The 13,997-nt window shown below is 44.5% G+C and overlaps 1 protein-coding gene across 2 annotated transcripts in view; it reads left to right on the top strand.

Moving 5' to 3' along the window:
- The window catches only part of LMO1 (LIM domain only 1), a 179,441-nt gene that overhangs the window by 16,655 nt on the left and 148,789 nt on the right, over nucleotides 1-13,997 (top strand). Inside the window, exon 1 of one of the 2 annotated variants that reach the window (XM_073603973.1) lies at nucleotides 8,141-8,735. The exons of the other annotated variant lie outside the window; for it this stretch is intronic. Within the exon in view, the coding sequence (XP_073460074.1) occupies nucleotides 8,711-8,735 (25 nt within the window). The 5' untranslated portion in view covers nucleotides 8,141-8,710. Of the gene's footprint in view, nucleotides 1-8,140; nucleotides 8,736-13,997 lie in introns of those variants that run through there. 2 annotated transcript variants of the gene reach the window in all.

The raw sequence follows: 13,997 nt of genomic DNA, 5'->3' as shown, positions 1-13,997 counted from the left end.
AGGAATAGTGCCCCATCATTGGTGTCAGTGGGAGGAATAGTGCCCCATCATTGGTGTCAGTGGGAGGAATAGTGCCCCATCATTGGTGTCAGTGGGAGGAATAGTGCCCCATCATTGGTGTCAGTGGGAGGAATAGTGCCCCATCACTGGTGTCAGTGGGAGGAATAGTGCCCCATCACAGGTGTCAGTGGGAGGAATAGTGCCCCATCATTGGCATCAGTGGGGGGAATGGTGCCCCATCATTGGCATCAGTGGGAGGAATAGTGCCCATCATTGGTGTCAGTGGGAGGAATAGTGCCCCATCATTGGTGTCAGTGGGAGGAATAGTGTCCCATCATTGGTGACAGTGGCAGGAATAGTGCCCCATTGTTAATGTCAGTAATAGACCCCCCTCCCCCGGGGCCACAGTTTGGAGACCACTGATCTAAATGACAGGCTGAGTAGTGGAACAAAGATGACAATGTGGATGTGTCAGTGACTTGATGTCAAGTTCACATAATTTAATCCGAAAACTTTTCTTGAAATTCAAGAAATCAGCTAAAAAATTGAAATTTTGGAGGAAATATTAAGCCTCTTCCTCCTCTTATTGCATCAACAAACCTTCTTCTTTATATTACTGAAAAGATTGCCAAAAAAAAGGAACCAAAACTTTTGACTTTTGACTTTGTAATGTTATGGCAGAGAAATCACGGCCATGCACTTGTTTATCCCGTCCTCCATAAAAACGGCATTTGCAGAATAATTTTTTATCTTTTTTGGGTAGAGTAATCTTTATGTGGAAATATTTGACTTATTACGATGCCTTGTAAAGCTGTCACACAAGCTTTATGCCAATGCGTATGAGCGGCAACAACACGATTAGTTTACTTTTATAGAGCGAAGCCTTGCCGAGTTCTAACCCCGGCGCCAACGGATAAAGCTAAAGAGATTTTCTGGTTGGAAGAGACGAGGTTGGAGAGAAGTTGAGGGTTTAAGGCGAAGTATGTTCCATGGAAGGGAAGGGTGCACAGGTGACAAACGTGATCGTTACCTTCAGTCATGTGACAACACAACCCTGAAACTTTATCCCCAATCATACAAGGATTGAAGGGGGGTGGTCTGCAAGGGGTACAAAGATACCATCCAAAGTGGTTTTGCACCTTCTTGTAGGACAAATTGACAATCCATGTGACTGAATTATTTTTAATACAGTTTTCCGTTGTGTTTTTTTTTTTCTTTCTCTTTTTTTACACTTTTATCTATTTTTTTTCAACCTTGCTCCTCCCTATTATCAAGTTCAATGTTAAACTTTTGTAATTTAGAGGGAATATAGGTAAAATGTGGAGACAGAATTGTGGTTCTCTCCATAACATTCCTCATTTAGAAACTATTACACCTGAGGGAACTGTGACTTCCAAAAGATAACAATCCTGGAGATGGGAAGGCCAATATACAACATTCTGGTTGTAAAATCTGGTCTTGTCACCGATGAGCTCTGATAAGTGTGATTTAGGTTTCCTTGGTGCTAGGTGTTAGTAGATCTCAGCACAAGAGAAGAAGCTTCAGCAATGACAACTCTGATGCCCGGAAAGCTAATTATGGTTCTGCAGATGTTCATTTAGGTCAAGATAAGGTTAAAGGTTAAGATCAGAATTAGGATTTAGAGGATTAATCAATGGATTAAACATTTGGGTTAAGGGTTAATTTGAATATTAGGTTCAGGGCTAAGGTTGGGGAGAGGTTGAATGACCAACATACAGATGAAATAATGTTGTTAGGATCATGTGATGGCCACATGTCCACATGGCCAGGTTCTCAGAGCTCTCTAGATCTGGAGACCTAATAGGCCTAGACTCTGAAGTGGCGGGTGTCAAAACACAGATGTCTGACCCAGTTACTACTTCTTTTCTTTATTAATGGGTAATAACATAAATCTGCATCACAGCTTACTACAGAATGGGCAGTCATATATTGGCACCTTAGCAATGAAGGCCTTCAGCTGGAATGGCAAGCTACACACCATGGAAGAAGTAGAGAGGGATCCCTGAAATTAGTTTACAGTTCAAGGCTATGGATCAACATATGGACTGGACTATGGACTAATCTATAGATGAGGGTGTAGAATAGACTATAAGCTGTTCTACGTTTCATGTTATGGACCAGTCTATGAACTAGACTATGGGCCAGTTTACAGTTCAGACGATTGACTGGGCTTTGGACCAGCAATGGAATGGACTTTAGAACAGGGTATAGGCTATTCTTGGAGGAGGATGTATACCAGGCCATGGACCAGTTCATGGACTAGGCTATGGTCCAATTTATGTTTCAGGCTATGGACTGGGCTTTGGAACATCTGTAAACCAGGTTATGAACTAGGTTATAGACCCGTTGATGAATGAAGGTGCAGTTTGACTGTAGATTTGTTTCTGGTGAGGCTATGAACTGGATTTTTGACCAGTCTACAGGCTAGGTTTTTGGATCAGTCTATAGAGAAGGGCATTGACTGGGTTATGGACTGGACTGTAGACCAGGGTATGGACCAGTTCATAAACTAGGCTATGGACTGATTTATGTTTCAGGCTACTGACTGTGTTTTGGAATATCTATGAACCAGTTTATGGACTAGGCTATGAAACAGTTTAAGGATCAAAGTATAGCTTTGACTGTAGATCGGTTTATAGTGAGGCTATGAACTGGACTTTTGACCAGTCTATAGACCAGGCTTTGGACTAAACTTTAGAAAAGGGTATTGACTGGATTATGGACAGGACTGTAGACCAGGGTATGGACTATTCTATGGATGAGGATATGAACAAGGCCACGGACCAGTCTATGTGCTAAGCTATGCACTGATTTATGGTTCAAGCTATGGACTGGGCTTTATGAACATCTGTGAGCCAGGTTATGGAATATGCTATGGACCAGTCTGTGGATGAAGGTATATGGATCAGGCTATAGCATAGGCTACCAACCAGGCAACAGACAAGTCAATAGACAAAGTTATGGACTAGGCCAGGGGTAGGCAACCTCGGTCCTCCAGCTGTGGTGAAACTACAAGTCCCATAAGACATTGCAAAACCCTGACGATCACAGGCATGACTCCTAGAGGCAGAGGCATGATGGGATTTGTAGTTTCACCACAGCTGGAATGCCGAGGTTGCCTAATACTGGACTGTGGACCAGTCTATGGATGAAGGTGTAGCCGGTTCAGGCTATGAAGTTGGCTTTGGATCAGTCTAAAGGCCAGGCTTTGGACTAATCTCTATATAAGTGTTTTGACTGGGTTATGGAGCAGACTATGAATTAGTCTATGAATGAAGCTATGGACCAGGCAGTGGAGAGACAATGAACCAGGCTATGGATCAGGCTATCACCTAAACTACCAACCAGGCTACAGATAAGCCAATGGGCTAGGTTATGGATTAGACTGCGGACCAGTTTATGGGCTAGGCTGGGGGATCCGTCTGTGGATGAAGGTATAGTTTTGACTATGAACCTGTTTATGGTTGAGGCTATAAAGTGGGCTTTGAAACAGTCTAAATGCCAGGCTTTGAACTAATGGTTTTGATTGGGCTGTGAACCAGGCTATGGACTATTCTATGAATGAAGCTATGGATCAGGCTGTGGAGAGACAATTAGCCAGGCTATGAATCAGACTATGAACTAGGCTATCAACCAAGCTACAGACAAGTCAATAGACCAGGTTATGGATTAAATAGGCTGTGGGCCAGGTTATGGACTAGGCTATGGACCAGACTATGGACCAGACTATGGATGAAGGTGTAGTTTTGATTATGAACCTTTTTATAGTTTAGGCAATTAACTGTGCTTTGGATCAGTCTAAAATCCATGCCTTGGGCTAATCTCTAGATAAGGGTTTTGAACCAGGCTTTGGACTATTCTATGTATTAAGCTATGGACTGGGCTGTGGAGAGACAATGAACAAGGTTATGGATCAGGCTAGGCTAGGCTACCAACCAGGCTAAAGGCAATAGACTAGGTTATGGATTGGGCTGCAGACCAGGTTATGGACATGGCTATGGATGAAGGTGTCATTTTGACTATGAATCTGTATATGGTTCAGGATATGAGGTGAGCTTTGGACCAGTCTAAAGGCCAGGCCCTGGACTAATCTCTAGATAAGGGTTTTGATTGGGTTATGAACCAGGCTATGGACTATTTTATGGATGAAGCTATGAACCAAGCTGTGCATCAGGTCATGGACTAGGCTACCAACCAGGCTAAAGACAAGTCAATAGACCAGGTTATGGATTAGGCTATGGACCAGTCAATGGATGAAGGTGTAGTTTTGAGTATCAACCTGTTTATGGTTCAGGCTATGAACTGGGATTTGGACCAGTCTAAAGGCCAGGCTTTGGACTAATCTCTAGATAAGAGCTTTGACTGGGTTATGAACCAGGCTATGGACTATTCCATAGATAAAGCTATGGACTAGACTGCCAACCAGGCTAAAGACAAGTCAATAGACCAGGGTATGGACTAGGCTGGAGCAGTCTATGGAAAGTGTAGTTTTGGCTATGAACCTGTTTATGGTTCAGGTTATGAACTGGGCTTTGGACCAGTTTAAAGGCCGGGCTTTGAACTAATCTCTAGATAAGGGTTTCAACTGGGTTATGAATCCGGTTATGGACTATTCAATGTATGAAGCTATGGATTAGGCTGTGGAGAGACAATGAACCAGGCTGTGGACCACGCTATGGACTAGGCTACCAACCAGGCTACCAACCAGGCCACAGACAAGTCAATTGACCAGGTTATGGATTAGGCTTTGGACCAGTCTATGGAAAGTGTAGTTTTGGCTATGAACCTGTTTATGGTTCAGGCTATGAACTGGGCTTTGGACCAGTCTAAAGGCTTTGGACTAATCTCTAGATAAGGGTTTCGACTGGGTTATGAACCAGGCTATGGACTGAAGATATGGACCAGACTGTGGAGAGACAATGAACCAGGCTATGGACTATTCTACCAAGCAGGCTACAGACAAGTCAATCGATCAGGTTATGGATTAGGCTATCAGGCAACGTACAAGAAAATCAATTGGATTAAACTGGCCTGTGGTGTGTTTCTTCAGCAGTTCTCAGGCTCTTCTTTGAAGTATCAGTTCTGAGCGGAGTGTTGCTTTAAATTAAATCTTGCTTCCCTCCCATCTCTTCTAAACCATTTGTCATCACAAGCAGACTTTCGTATGGACCAATCCGCATCGGCCTTGAATCGCGCTGAATTTGACGGGCCAATCAGCGGAAGAGAGGCGAGATGATTAAAACATCCTCCAGCATATGTATTCGTCTCCGATGGTCCACTAACGCTGGAAGTGTCACTATTTCCCAATAATTAAATTACGGGAGAATTAGGATTAGCGATGCGGTTTTGGCGCCCGTCGTCCCGGGAAAGGTTTGCGAACCGTAACCAGAAATTAATGATTTGGGGGATTTTTTTTTTATTATCCGGAAATGGTGGCTGGAAGAAGCGTTTTTTTTTTTTATTTTACGTAAAATGATACAGCGAGCGTGAAGTGTGTTGGAGGGCTGCGAGGATTAGCCGCTCCATATGAAAGTGGTTTTGAAACCGCTGGAGAACGGATAAGCAAAAAACTAATTAAAATAAGGTATAGAGGATATATATCTTCCACTGGCGACTCGAAGCCGCTCCGCGCTGTACAGGGGGGAGAGGAGGACTAAATCAATACCGCCGGCTTTATTAGGCGCAGTGGGAGGGGAGAAAAAAAAGGGGGCCCCTCGTAAATTGGAATTAGACGGAGACGGCCGATTAAATGGCAAAAAAATATCGAAATAGATACTACTGTCAAATGTAACCAAATTTAAAACTTCTACTTCCTCCTGTGTAATTAGAGAGCAGCTAACGTGTGATCCACTACCTGGTACCCTCATAAACTATGTGTGGGTCTCCCTCCCAGCCTAGAGAATAGTGACGTCCGCAGCAAGCCTGATTTCAGCTTACAGCTGGCGTGTGTGTTCGCGCCGAATAAATCCGATTTTTTTTTTTTTTTACAGGGCTTCTGAAGAAATGGAAAGGCTGTTGGAGCTTTTGGAGATGGCGGGGGCAGGGTGGCGGGTGCTTTATGGGTTCAGGCGCGGTCTGCATGGAGTTGGTACATTGGGGTGGGATAACTTGCACCAGATAAGAATATTGGACCCCGGTCTAGGGGTGTTAGATGGTCGTCACTCTGAATTCTGATATTTTGGAATAATTTGCTTCATTATACGGAGCTCCTGGCTTCCTGTACATTTTTTCTGATTTCACTGATTTTTCCACTGCTGATTACTCGGCGGTGGCAGCTTGTATCGGGGGGCTTTTCGGAAGATCTCTGAGCTGCTACAAACTGTGTGCATTTTACACCCACTCTTCTGGATATGTGCAGGCATTCTAAAATTGTTAGAGCTTTGATAAAGTTAGGGGTAATTATTAAAGTAAACCATAACCATAATAATAATAACCATATATTTATTATTATTATTATTATTATTATGTTAGGTGCAGCATGTTAAATGCGTCAGTCTAGCACCTCCAGATATGTATTAGCTCTCTCTGAGATCACAGAACTCCCCCTGACGATGCCTTCATCTGCTTTTCTCCCCAAAAGGATGGCGCCATCTTTGTTCAGGCAGCATCTGGGGTTTCCCTACACTGAGATGCCGGCTTAGAGAAGATGCAATCCTGGTGTCTGCACAGTTCTTGGTGTTGTTCACAAATGTCTGACACAGATCAGCCCCCTGCTACAGCCCCTCACCTTGTGACTTGCTACAAAGTTACAATGTACAGTCTGATCACTGGGGGAGGGGAGACTGAGGAGACGCCTCCCCCTTCTACAAAGTTACAATGTACAGTCTGATCACTGGGGGAGGGGAGACTGAGGAAATGCTTCCTCTATCCTTCTACAACGTTACAATGTACAGTCTGATCACTGGGGGAGGGGAGACTGAGGAAACGACGACTCCTCCTTCTACAAAGTTACAATGTACAGTCTGATCACCGGGGGAGGGGAGACTGAGGAAATGACTCCTCCTCCTTCTACAAAGTTACAATATACAGTCTGATCACTGGGGGAGGGGAGACTGAGGAAATGACTCCTCCTCCTTCTACATTGTACAGTCTGATCACTGGGGGAGGGCAACTTTTTAATGGTAAAATACAGAGCAATTATGCGGTTGCTGTATACTGTGATAAGTGGGGATAAGGGACTTATTCATGGAGACTTGTGAAGCTAATGACAGGTCCTCTTTAGATTTAGTGTTCGGGTCTCGATGGTTCAGTGTTGGGATTATTTTTTAGTAAAATTCATTTTGCAGCAAAATTATGAAATTACAAAATTACAGAAAAAATAATCTGTTCTGTTCATGGAGCCGCTTAGCTGACATTAATGTCCTCTTTTTCTTGATTTGGAGGCTTTTTTGGGGTATTTTTAATAATGAAAGGCTCATTCACTGCTTTATAAGTAGACCCCGTGTGTCTCTGCAGTTTTTTGGGGTATTTTTTTGGGTATTTGATTAATATCTGTGTTCAGTCACTTTCCTTTTTTATTTGACTTTTTTCGATGTTTCGATGTCTGTTTTTCCTTCTTGTAAAATAACGAGGCGCACTATTTTGCTATAAGGACAGGCCCAGGAAAGATGAAAGGAGCTCCCCTAACCTTCAGGGGTCATTCAAAGCCCATTGCACCCCTTAAACTCCTCCTCCTCCTCTTGTCGCTCCAATGGATTGCATCAGAATTGCACATTTTTGCCAAAATTTCTCAATTTTGTAAATTAAAATTTGGGGGAAATTTTAAACTCTCTCGTGTAATGTGGATTAAAATTTGGATACAGCAAAACAAAACGCACCCCTTAAAGTCCTCCACTTTTTTTTTTTTGCTCCGATGGATTGCATCAGAATTGCAAAATTTTTTTCAATGAAAATTTTGGAGGAATTGAAAACTCTTTCATGTAATGTGGATTCCAATTTGGAGACAGGAAAAAAACTGATTATTTTTAGAGACCATACAGGTCCTCTTTTTCCCATTTATCATAAGCAGGAAGAGCGGACTTGAGCAGATTGACGGCGTCTTTGGTGGTAGTAGCGAGTGGCGTCCTGTAGGTGGCGCTCGGAGGCCGGGCTGCCTTGCGTTCCCCAGGAAGCCTTGTCACAAGAATAAAGCAGCTGATCCTGGAATGTATTCAGTAGCAGCAGTACAAAGCTGATGAACTGGCGGAGGAGAGGCAGCGCCAGTAATCTCCTCTCCGGCATTCCCCCTCCTTTTTTTTTTTTCTTCTTTTTTTTTTCTTTTTCTTTTTCTCTTTTCAAGCCATCGTTGAATATCCCAAGTTCCCGGGGAAAAAAATAAAGAAGGCAGTTTATGGAGCGCCGGACTTCCAGGGAGGGGGTCACCGTCCGTCAGCTGCCGCTCCATTGAGACAGATTATGCCGCGCCGACTGAGCGGTCTCGGAGGGGGAGAGCCGATGGTGCAGCCTTGATCGGTCGCTGGTCAGCCGCCTCCATGCCAGCCAAGTGAGCCGGGATCGCCTTTGTGCTGCTGCTTTTTTTTTGGCTCCGGGATGTGATTGGGGTTTTTCGGAAGCTGGACAAGCGGGGTCGTCGCAGGCAGTTGTGGCTGGCGGACTTTCTCCTCGGCTACGTGGGGGCACGTCGCAGTTGCTCGGGACTGGTCGACTCGAGTGCAGAGACGGAGCAGGGACACAGCAAGCCGTTCCTGAAATGATGGTCTTAGACAAGGAGGACGGTAGGTGGGCTGAGGTGGAAATGGGGGGGGGGGGAGTGGGGGGTCCATCGCTGAATGCGGGAAAGACGGTCCTCAGTATGATGCAAATTTGGGGCTGCTATGAATATGGATGTGCAGGGAAGGCTGCTGTGTTTTTAGGCTTCTCTTTTCTCTAAGTCAATCTGTTCTATCTCATCGGGGGAACAAAGTAAAACGACGGCAGCTCTGGCTTCCTTAAAGGGTCTCTTCCTTCTAAACTGATATTTTGGTCTTGGATGCTGGAAGGCTGGACTGGCCACCACCATTAGCTATCCCTCAGGGACTCTGATGAGAGAGCCAGTAGTGGTGGCCAATTTTCAATGACCCCAGAGAGATAGCCGATAGCAGTGGCCAATCTTCCGGAACTATAAATAGATAGCCCTTAGCAGTGGCTGATCTTCAAGGACCCCATGGTGGTAGCTGTTAGTGGTGGCCAATCTTCTTGAACTCTGGAGAAGATGTCATTAGTGGTGGCCAATCTTCAGGGACTGCAGTGAGATGGCCATTGACAGTGGCCAATCATCGGGGACTGTGGAGAGATAGCCGTTAGCAGTGCCCGATCTTTAGAGAGCCTTGAGGGGTAGCTGTTGGTGACCGCCAATCTTCAGGGATCCCAGAGAGAAAGCTGTTAGTCATGGCAAATTGACAGGAACCCCAAAGAGATAGCCATTAGTGGTAGCCAATCCCTGGGGACCTAAAAGAGATGGCCATTAGCAATGGCCGATCATGGGGGGACCCCAGAGAGATAGTCAATAGCAGTGGGCAATCTTCGGGAACTATGGAGAGATAGAAATTAGCAGTGGCTAATCTTCAGGGACCCCAGAGAGGTATCTGTTAGTGGTGCCCAATCTTCAGAGACCCCAGGGAGGTAGCTGTTAGTGACCGCCAATCTTCAGGGATCTCAGAGAGAAAGCTGTTAGTCATAATCAATCGACAGGAACCCCAAAGACATACCCATTAGTGGTAGCCAATCCCTGGGGACCCCAGAGAGATGGCCATTAGAAATGGCCAATCACAGGGGACCCCATAGAGAATACTGATTAGTAGTGACCAATCTTCGGGAGCTATGAAGAGATAGCCATTAGCAGTGGTCAGGGACCCTAGAGAGGTAGCTGTTAGTGGTGGTCAATTTTCAGGGACTCTGGAGCAAATGTTGTTTAGCAATGGCCAGGGACTCCAGCGAGATAGCCGTTGGCAGTGGCCAATCATTGGGGACTATAGAGAGAGCTGTTAGCAGGGACCACCTTCTGGGCCCCCTTAGAGGTAGCTGTTAGTGACAGCCAATCTTCAGGGATCCCAGAAAGAAACACGTTATTCGTGGCCAACCTCACAGAGATACCCATTAGTGGTAGTCACTCCCTGGGGACCACAGTGAGATGGCCATTGCCAATGGTCAATCACAGGAGATCCCATAGAGATAAGTCATTAGTGGTTGCCAGTCATTGGTGACACCAAAGTCATTGGTGACACCAAAGAGATAGCTGTTAGTGGTGGCCGATCTACTTGAACCCCAAAGAGAGAGCCATTAGTGGTAGCTGCTCCCTGGGGACCACAGCGAGATGGCCATTGCCAATGGACAATCACAGGGGATCCCATACAGATAAGTCATTAGTGGTTACCAGTCATTGGTGACCCCAAAGAGATAGCTGTTAGTGGTGGCCGATCTACTTGAACCCCAAAGAGAGAATCATTAGGGGTGGCCGATCACTAGGGACCCCAGAATGGAAGATGGTGGTGACTGATTATTGTGGACTCCACAAAGATAGCCGTTAGCGTTGACCGTTCACTGGGGACCCCGGAGATAGCTGTTAGTGGTGGCCCATCTCCAGGGACATGGCAGAGTTTGCAGCTGGAGTAGTAGTGAGACTAGGGGGCCAAGCTTGGGTCACCCTACCATTGGAGACCCACCTATTAAAAGTCATTGAGACTACAAATGGGTCCTTCTCACCAAAATATCAGCATTAAGAGAACTGTCCTTTAAAAGTGTAACGTTGCGATAACTTTTCATGCAACAAGGACAGGCAGAGAAACGATTGACTGTGCAGTAATGATCATAATCTGTTTTGATGCATTACGCCTGTACAAGCTCTTGAAGTATCCGGCGAGTGGAAAATGGTCAGGTTTTTTTTTTTTTGTTGCCGCACACCAGTCTAGACTTTTTCTCCATGTGCTGAAGGTGTCCATACATTTTTTTCTGATCTACAATCTCCTTTGTTCTATTATAAATTCCAAATGTATCTAGTGATTCAGTTACCAGTTTTCGATGATTATATTGTATCTTCTGGTGTGAAGATTTATGTACAATTCTTTCCAAACTTAATACATTGTATAATTAGATTGTAACATGTATGGAAGGCTCAGGCCACAGAGGGAAGTCTCTCATTGAGAATGATGGATAGTGAAATAATCACAAACTCCTAGACACCTTTTTTTGCTTTCCTGGTGAACAGACTTTTCATTTTTCTTACTAAAATGGGAAATGTCTGCGATCGGTCTATCAAGTCTGAGAATCTCTGCATTTTTGACACTCTTATAAGTCCGCTATCCTCTGTCACAATGCGAAGCAAAATCCCCAAAATTCTGTAATTAAGGATACCTCAAGAACCTGTATTAATATAGAATGAGACAGGCAATGAAGAGTTAATTACTGTGTCCTGCTCTGAAAATAATGCATTTTGCCGCCAAGGTGGAATTACCCTTTAAGTGTCACTGAGCACCAATCTGCTCCTTCCCCTCCAAAAACCATTAAGAATAAAAATTTTAAAAAAACTAGAAGAGAGTTTATCGCTCTCATCTGTCTGACCGATTATCCAAATATTTTCTCTATGGCTGCAAAGCTGACATTAGTCCCTGAAAGCCAGCAGCCTCTGCTAAACTGCTTTCCAGGGGATCAATGGCTTATTTTCTGAAAATTTCCATTTTAAATGGGATGGGGGGTAGGGGGGGGTGTAATAAGTATTGCAGGCCTCCTGGATGGACGAAGCCACCATATGTCTTTCTCACCAGAGACTGCGTGCAGGAAAACGCCGCCGCTTCTGTTATTGTAAACTTTTGAAAGGAGAAACAAATTGACAGTCGCGCTATTTTTCGAGGTAACATAATGAAGGACACATGTATCCCCTTCAACCAACCAATTCAATTGGTGATGTTTAATATAAAAGGGACAACACAAAATCAAAATGCCATTTATTAATATTTCAGGCATGCGTCACGGTTACACAGATGATCAAAGATGTAAGGAGTCTACAGGCCAAGAACATTAAACGCTTGTCTGGCAGGCGGGAAAATGAATAGAATTCTGGAGTGCATCACCAGCAGGAGGAAGGAGGTCCTGATTCCTCTATATAGATCTTTATATCACTAGAGGGATCACCAGCAGGAGGAAGGAGGTCCTGATTCCTCTATATAGATCTTTATATCACTAGAGGGGTCACCAGAAGGAGGAAGGAGGTCCTAATTCCTCTATATAGATCTTTATATCACTAGAGGGGTCACCAGCAGGAGGAAGGAGGTCCTGATTCCTCTATATAGATCTTTATATCACTAGAGGGATCACCAGTATGGAGAAGGAGGTCCTGATTCCTCTATATAAATCTTTATATCACTAGAGGGGTCACCAGCAGGAGGAAGGAGGTCCCGATTCCTCTATAAAGATCTTTATATCACTAGAGGGGTCACCAGTATGGAGAAGGAGGTCCTGATTCCTCTATATAGATCTTTATATCACTAGAGGGATCACCAGCAGGAGGAAGGAGGTCCCGATTCCTCTATAAAGATCTTTATATCACTAGAGGGATCACCAGCAGAAGGAAGGGGGCCCTGATTCCTCTATAAAGATCTTTATATCACTAGAGGGATCACCAGCAGGAGGAAGGAGGTCCTGATTCCTCTATATAGATCTTTATATCACTAGAGGGGTCACCAGCAGGAGGAAGGAGGTCCCGATTCCTCTATAAAGATCTTTATATCACTAGAGGGATCACCAGCAGAAGGAAGGGGGCCCTGATTCTTCTTTATATCACTAGAGGGATCACCAGCAGGAGGAAGGAGGTCCTGATTCCTATATATAGATCTTTATATCACTAGAGGGGCCACCAGCAGGAGGAAAGGGGTCCTGATTCCTATATATAGATCTTTGTATTACTAGAGGTATCACCAGCAGGAGGAAGGAGGTCCCGATTCCTCTATAAAGATCTTTATATCACAAGAGGGGTCACCAGCAGGAGGAAGGAGGTCCTGATTCCTCTATATAGATCTTTATATCACTAGAGGGATCACCAGCAGGAGGAAGGAGGTCCTGATTCCTCTATGTAGATCTTTATATCACTAGAGGGATCACCAGCAGGAGGAAGGAGGTCCTGATTCCTCTATATAGATCTTTATATCACTAGAGGGATCACCAGCAGGAGGAAGGAGGTCCTGATTCCTCTATATAGATCTTTATATCACTAGAGGGGTCACCAGCAGGAGGAAGGAGGTCCTGATTCCTCTATATAAATCTTTATATCACTATAGGGATCACCGGCAGGAGGAAGGAGGTCCTGATTCCTCTATATAGATCTTTATATCACTAGAGGGGTCACCAGCAGGAGGAAGGAGGTCCTGATTCCTCTATATAGATCTTTATATCACTAGAGGGGTCACCAGAAGGAGGAAGGAGGTCCTGATCCCTCTATATAGATCTTTATATCACTAGAGGGATCACCAGCAGGAGGACGGAGGTCCTGATTCCTCTATGTAGATCTTCATATCGCTAGGGGGATCACCAGCAGGAGGAAGGGGGTCCTGATTCCTCTATATAGATCTTTATATCACTAGAGGGGTCACCAGCAGGAGGAAGGAGGTCCTGATTCCTCTATATAGATCTTTATATCACTAGAGGGGTCATCAGCAGGAAGAAGGAGGTCCCAATTCTTCTTTATATCACTAAAGGGGTCACCAGCAGGAGGAAGGAGGTCCCGAAGCCTATATATATAGGTCTTTAGTGAGACCTCATTTAGAATGTTGTGTCCAGTTCTGGAGACTTCACTTACAAATGATATTAAGATAGAATGAGTCCAGAGATGGGGAACAAAAATGGTGAAAGGTCTGAGGGATAAAATGTATGAGGTGGGACTTAATATGTAGTCTGGAGGAAAGAATTGAAAGGGGAGACATAATTGAAACACCTAAATGCATAAAAGGTGCATTTAAGGTTCAGGAGGGCAGGATTTTCAGTATGACTCTATGATTGAGAACATGGGG

The sequence above is a fragment of the Aquarana catesbeiana genome, linkage group LG11, assembly GCF_042186555.1.
Source record: "Aquarana catesbeiana isolate 2022-GZ linkage group LG11, ASM4218655v1, whole genome shotgun sequence".
NCBI classification, from domain to species: domain Eukaryota; kingdom Metazoa; phylum Chordata; class Amphibia; order Anura; family Ranidae; genus Aquarana; species Aquarana catesbeiana.
The sequence above is the reverse complement of the archived record's forward strand: the minus strand, read 5'-3'. Positions and strand labels throughout refer to the sequence as shown.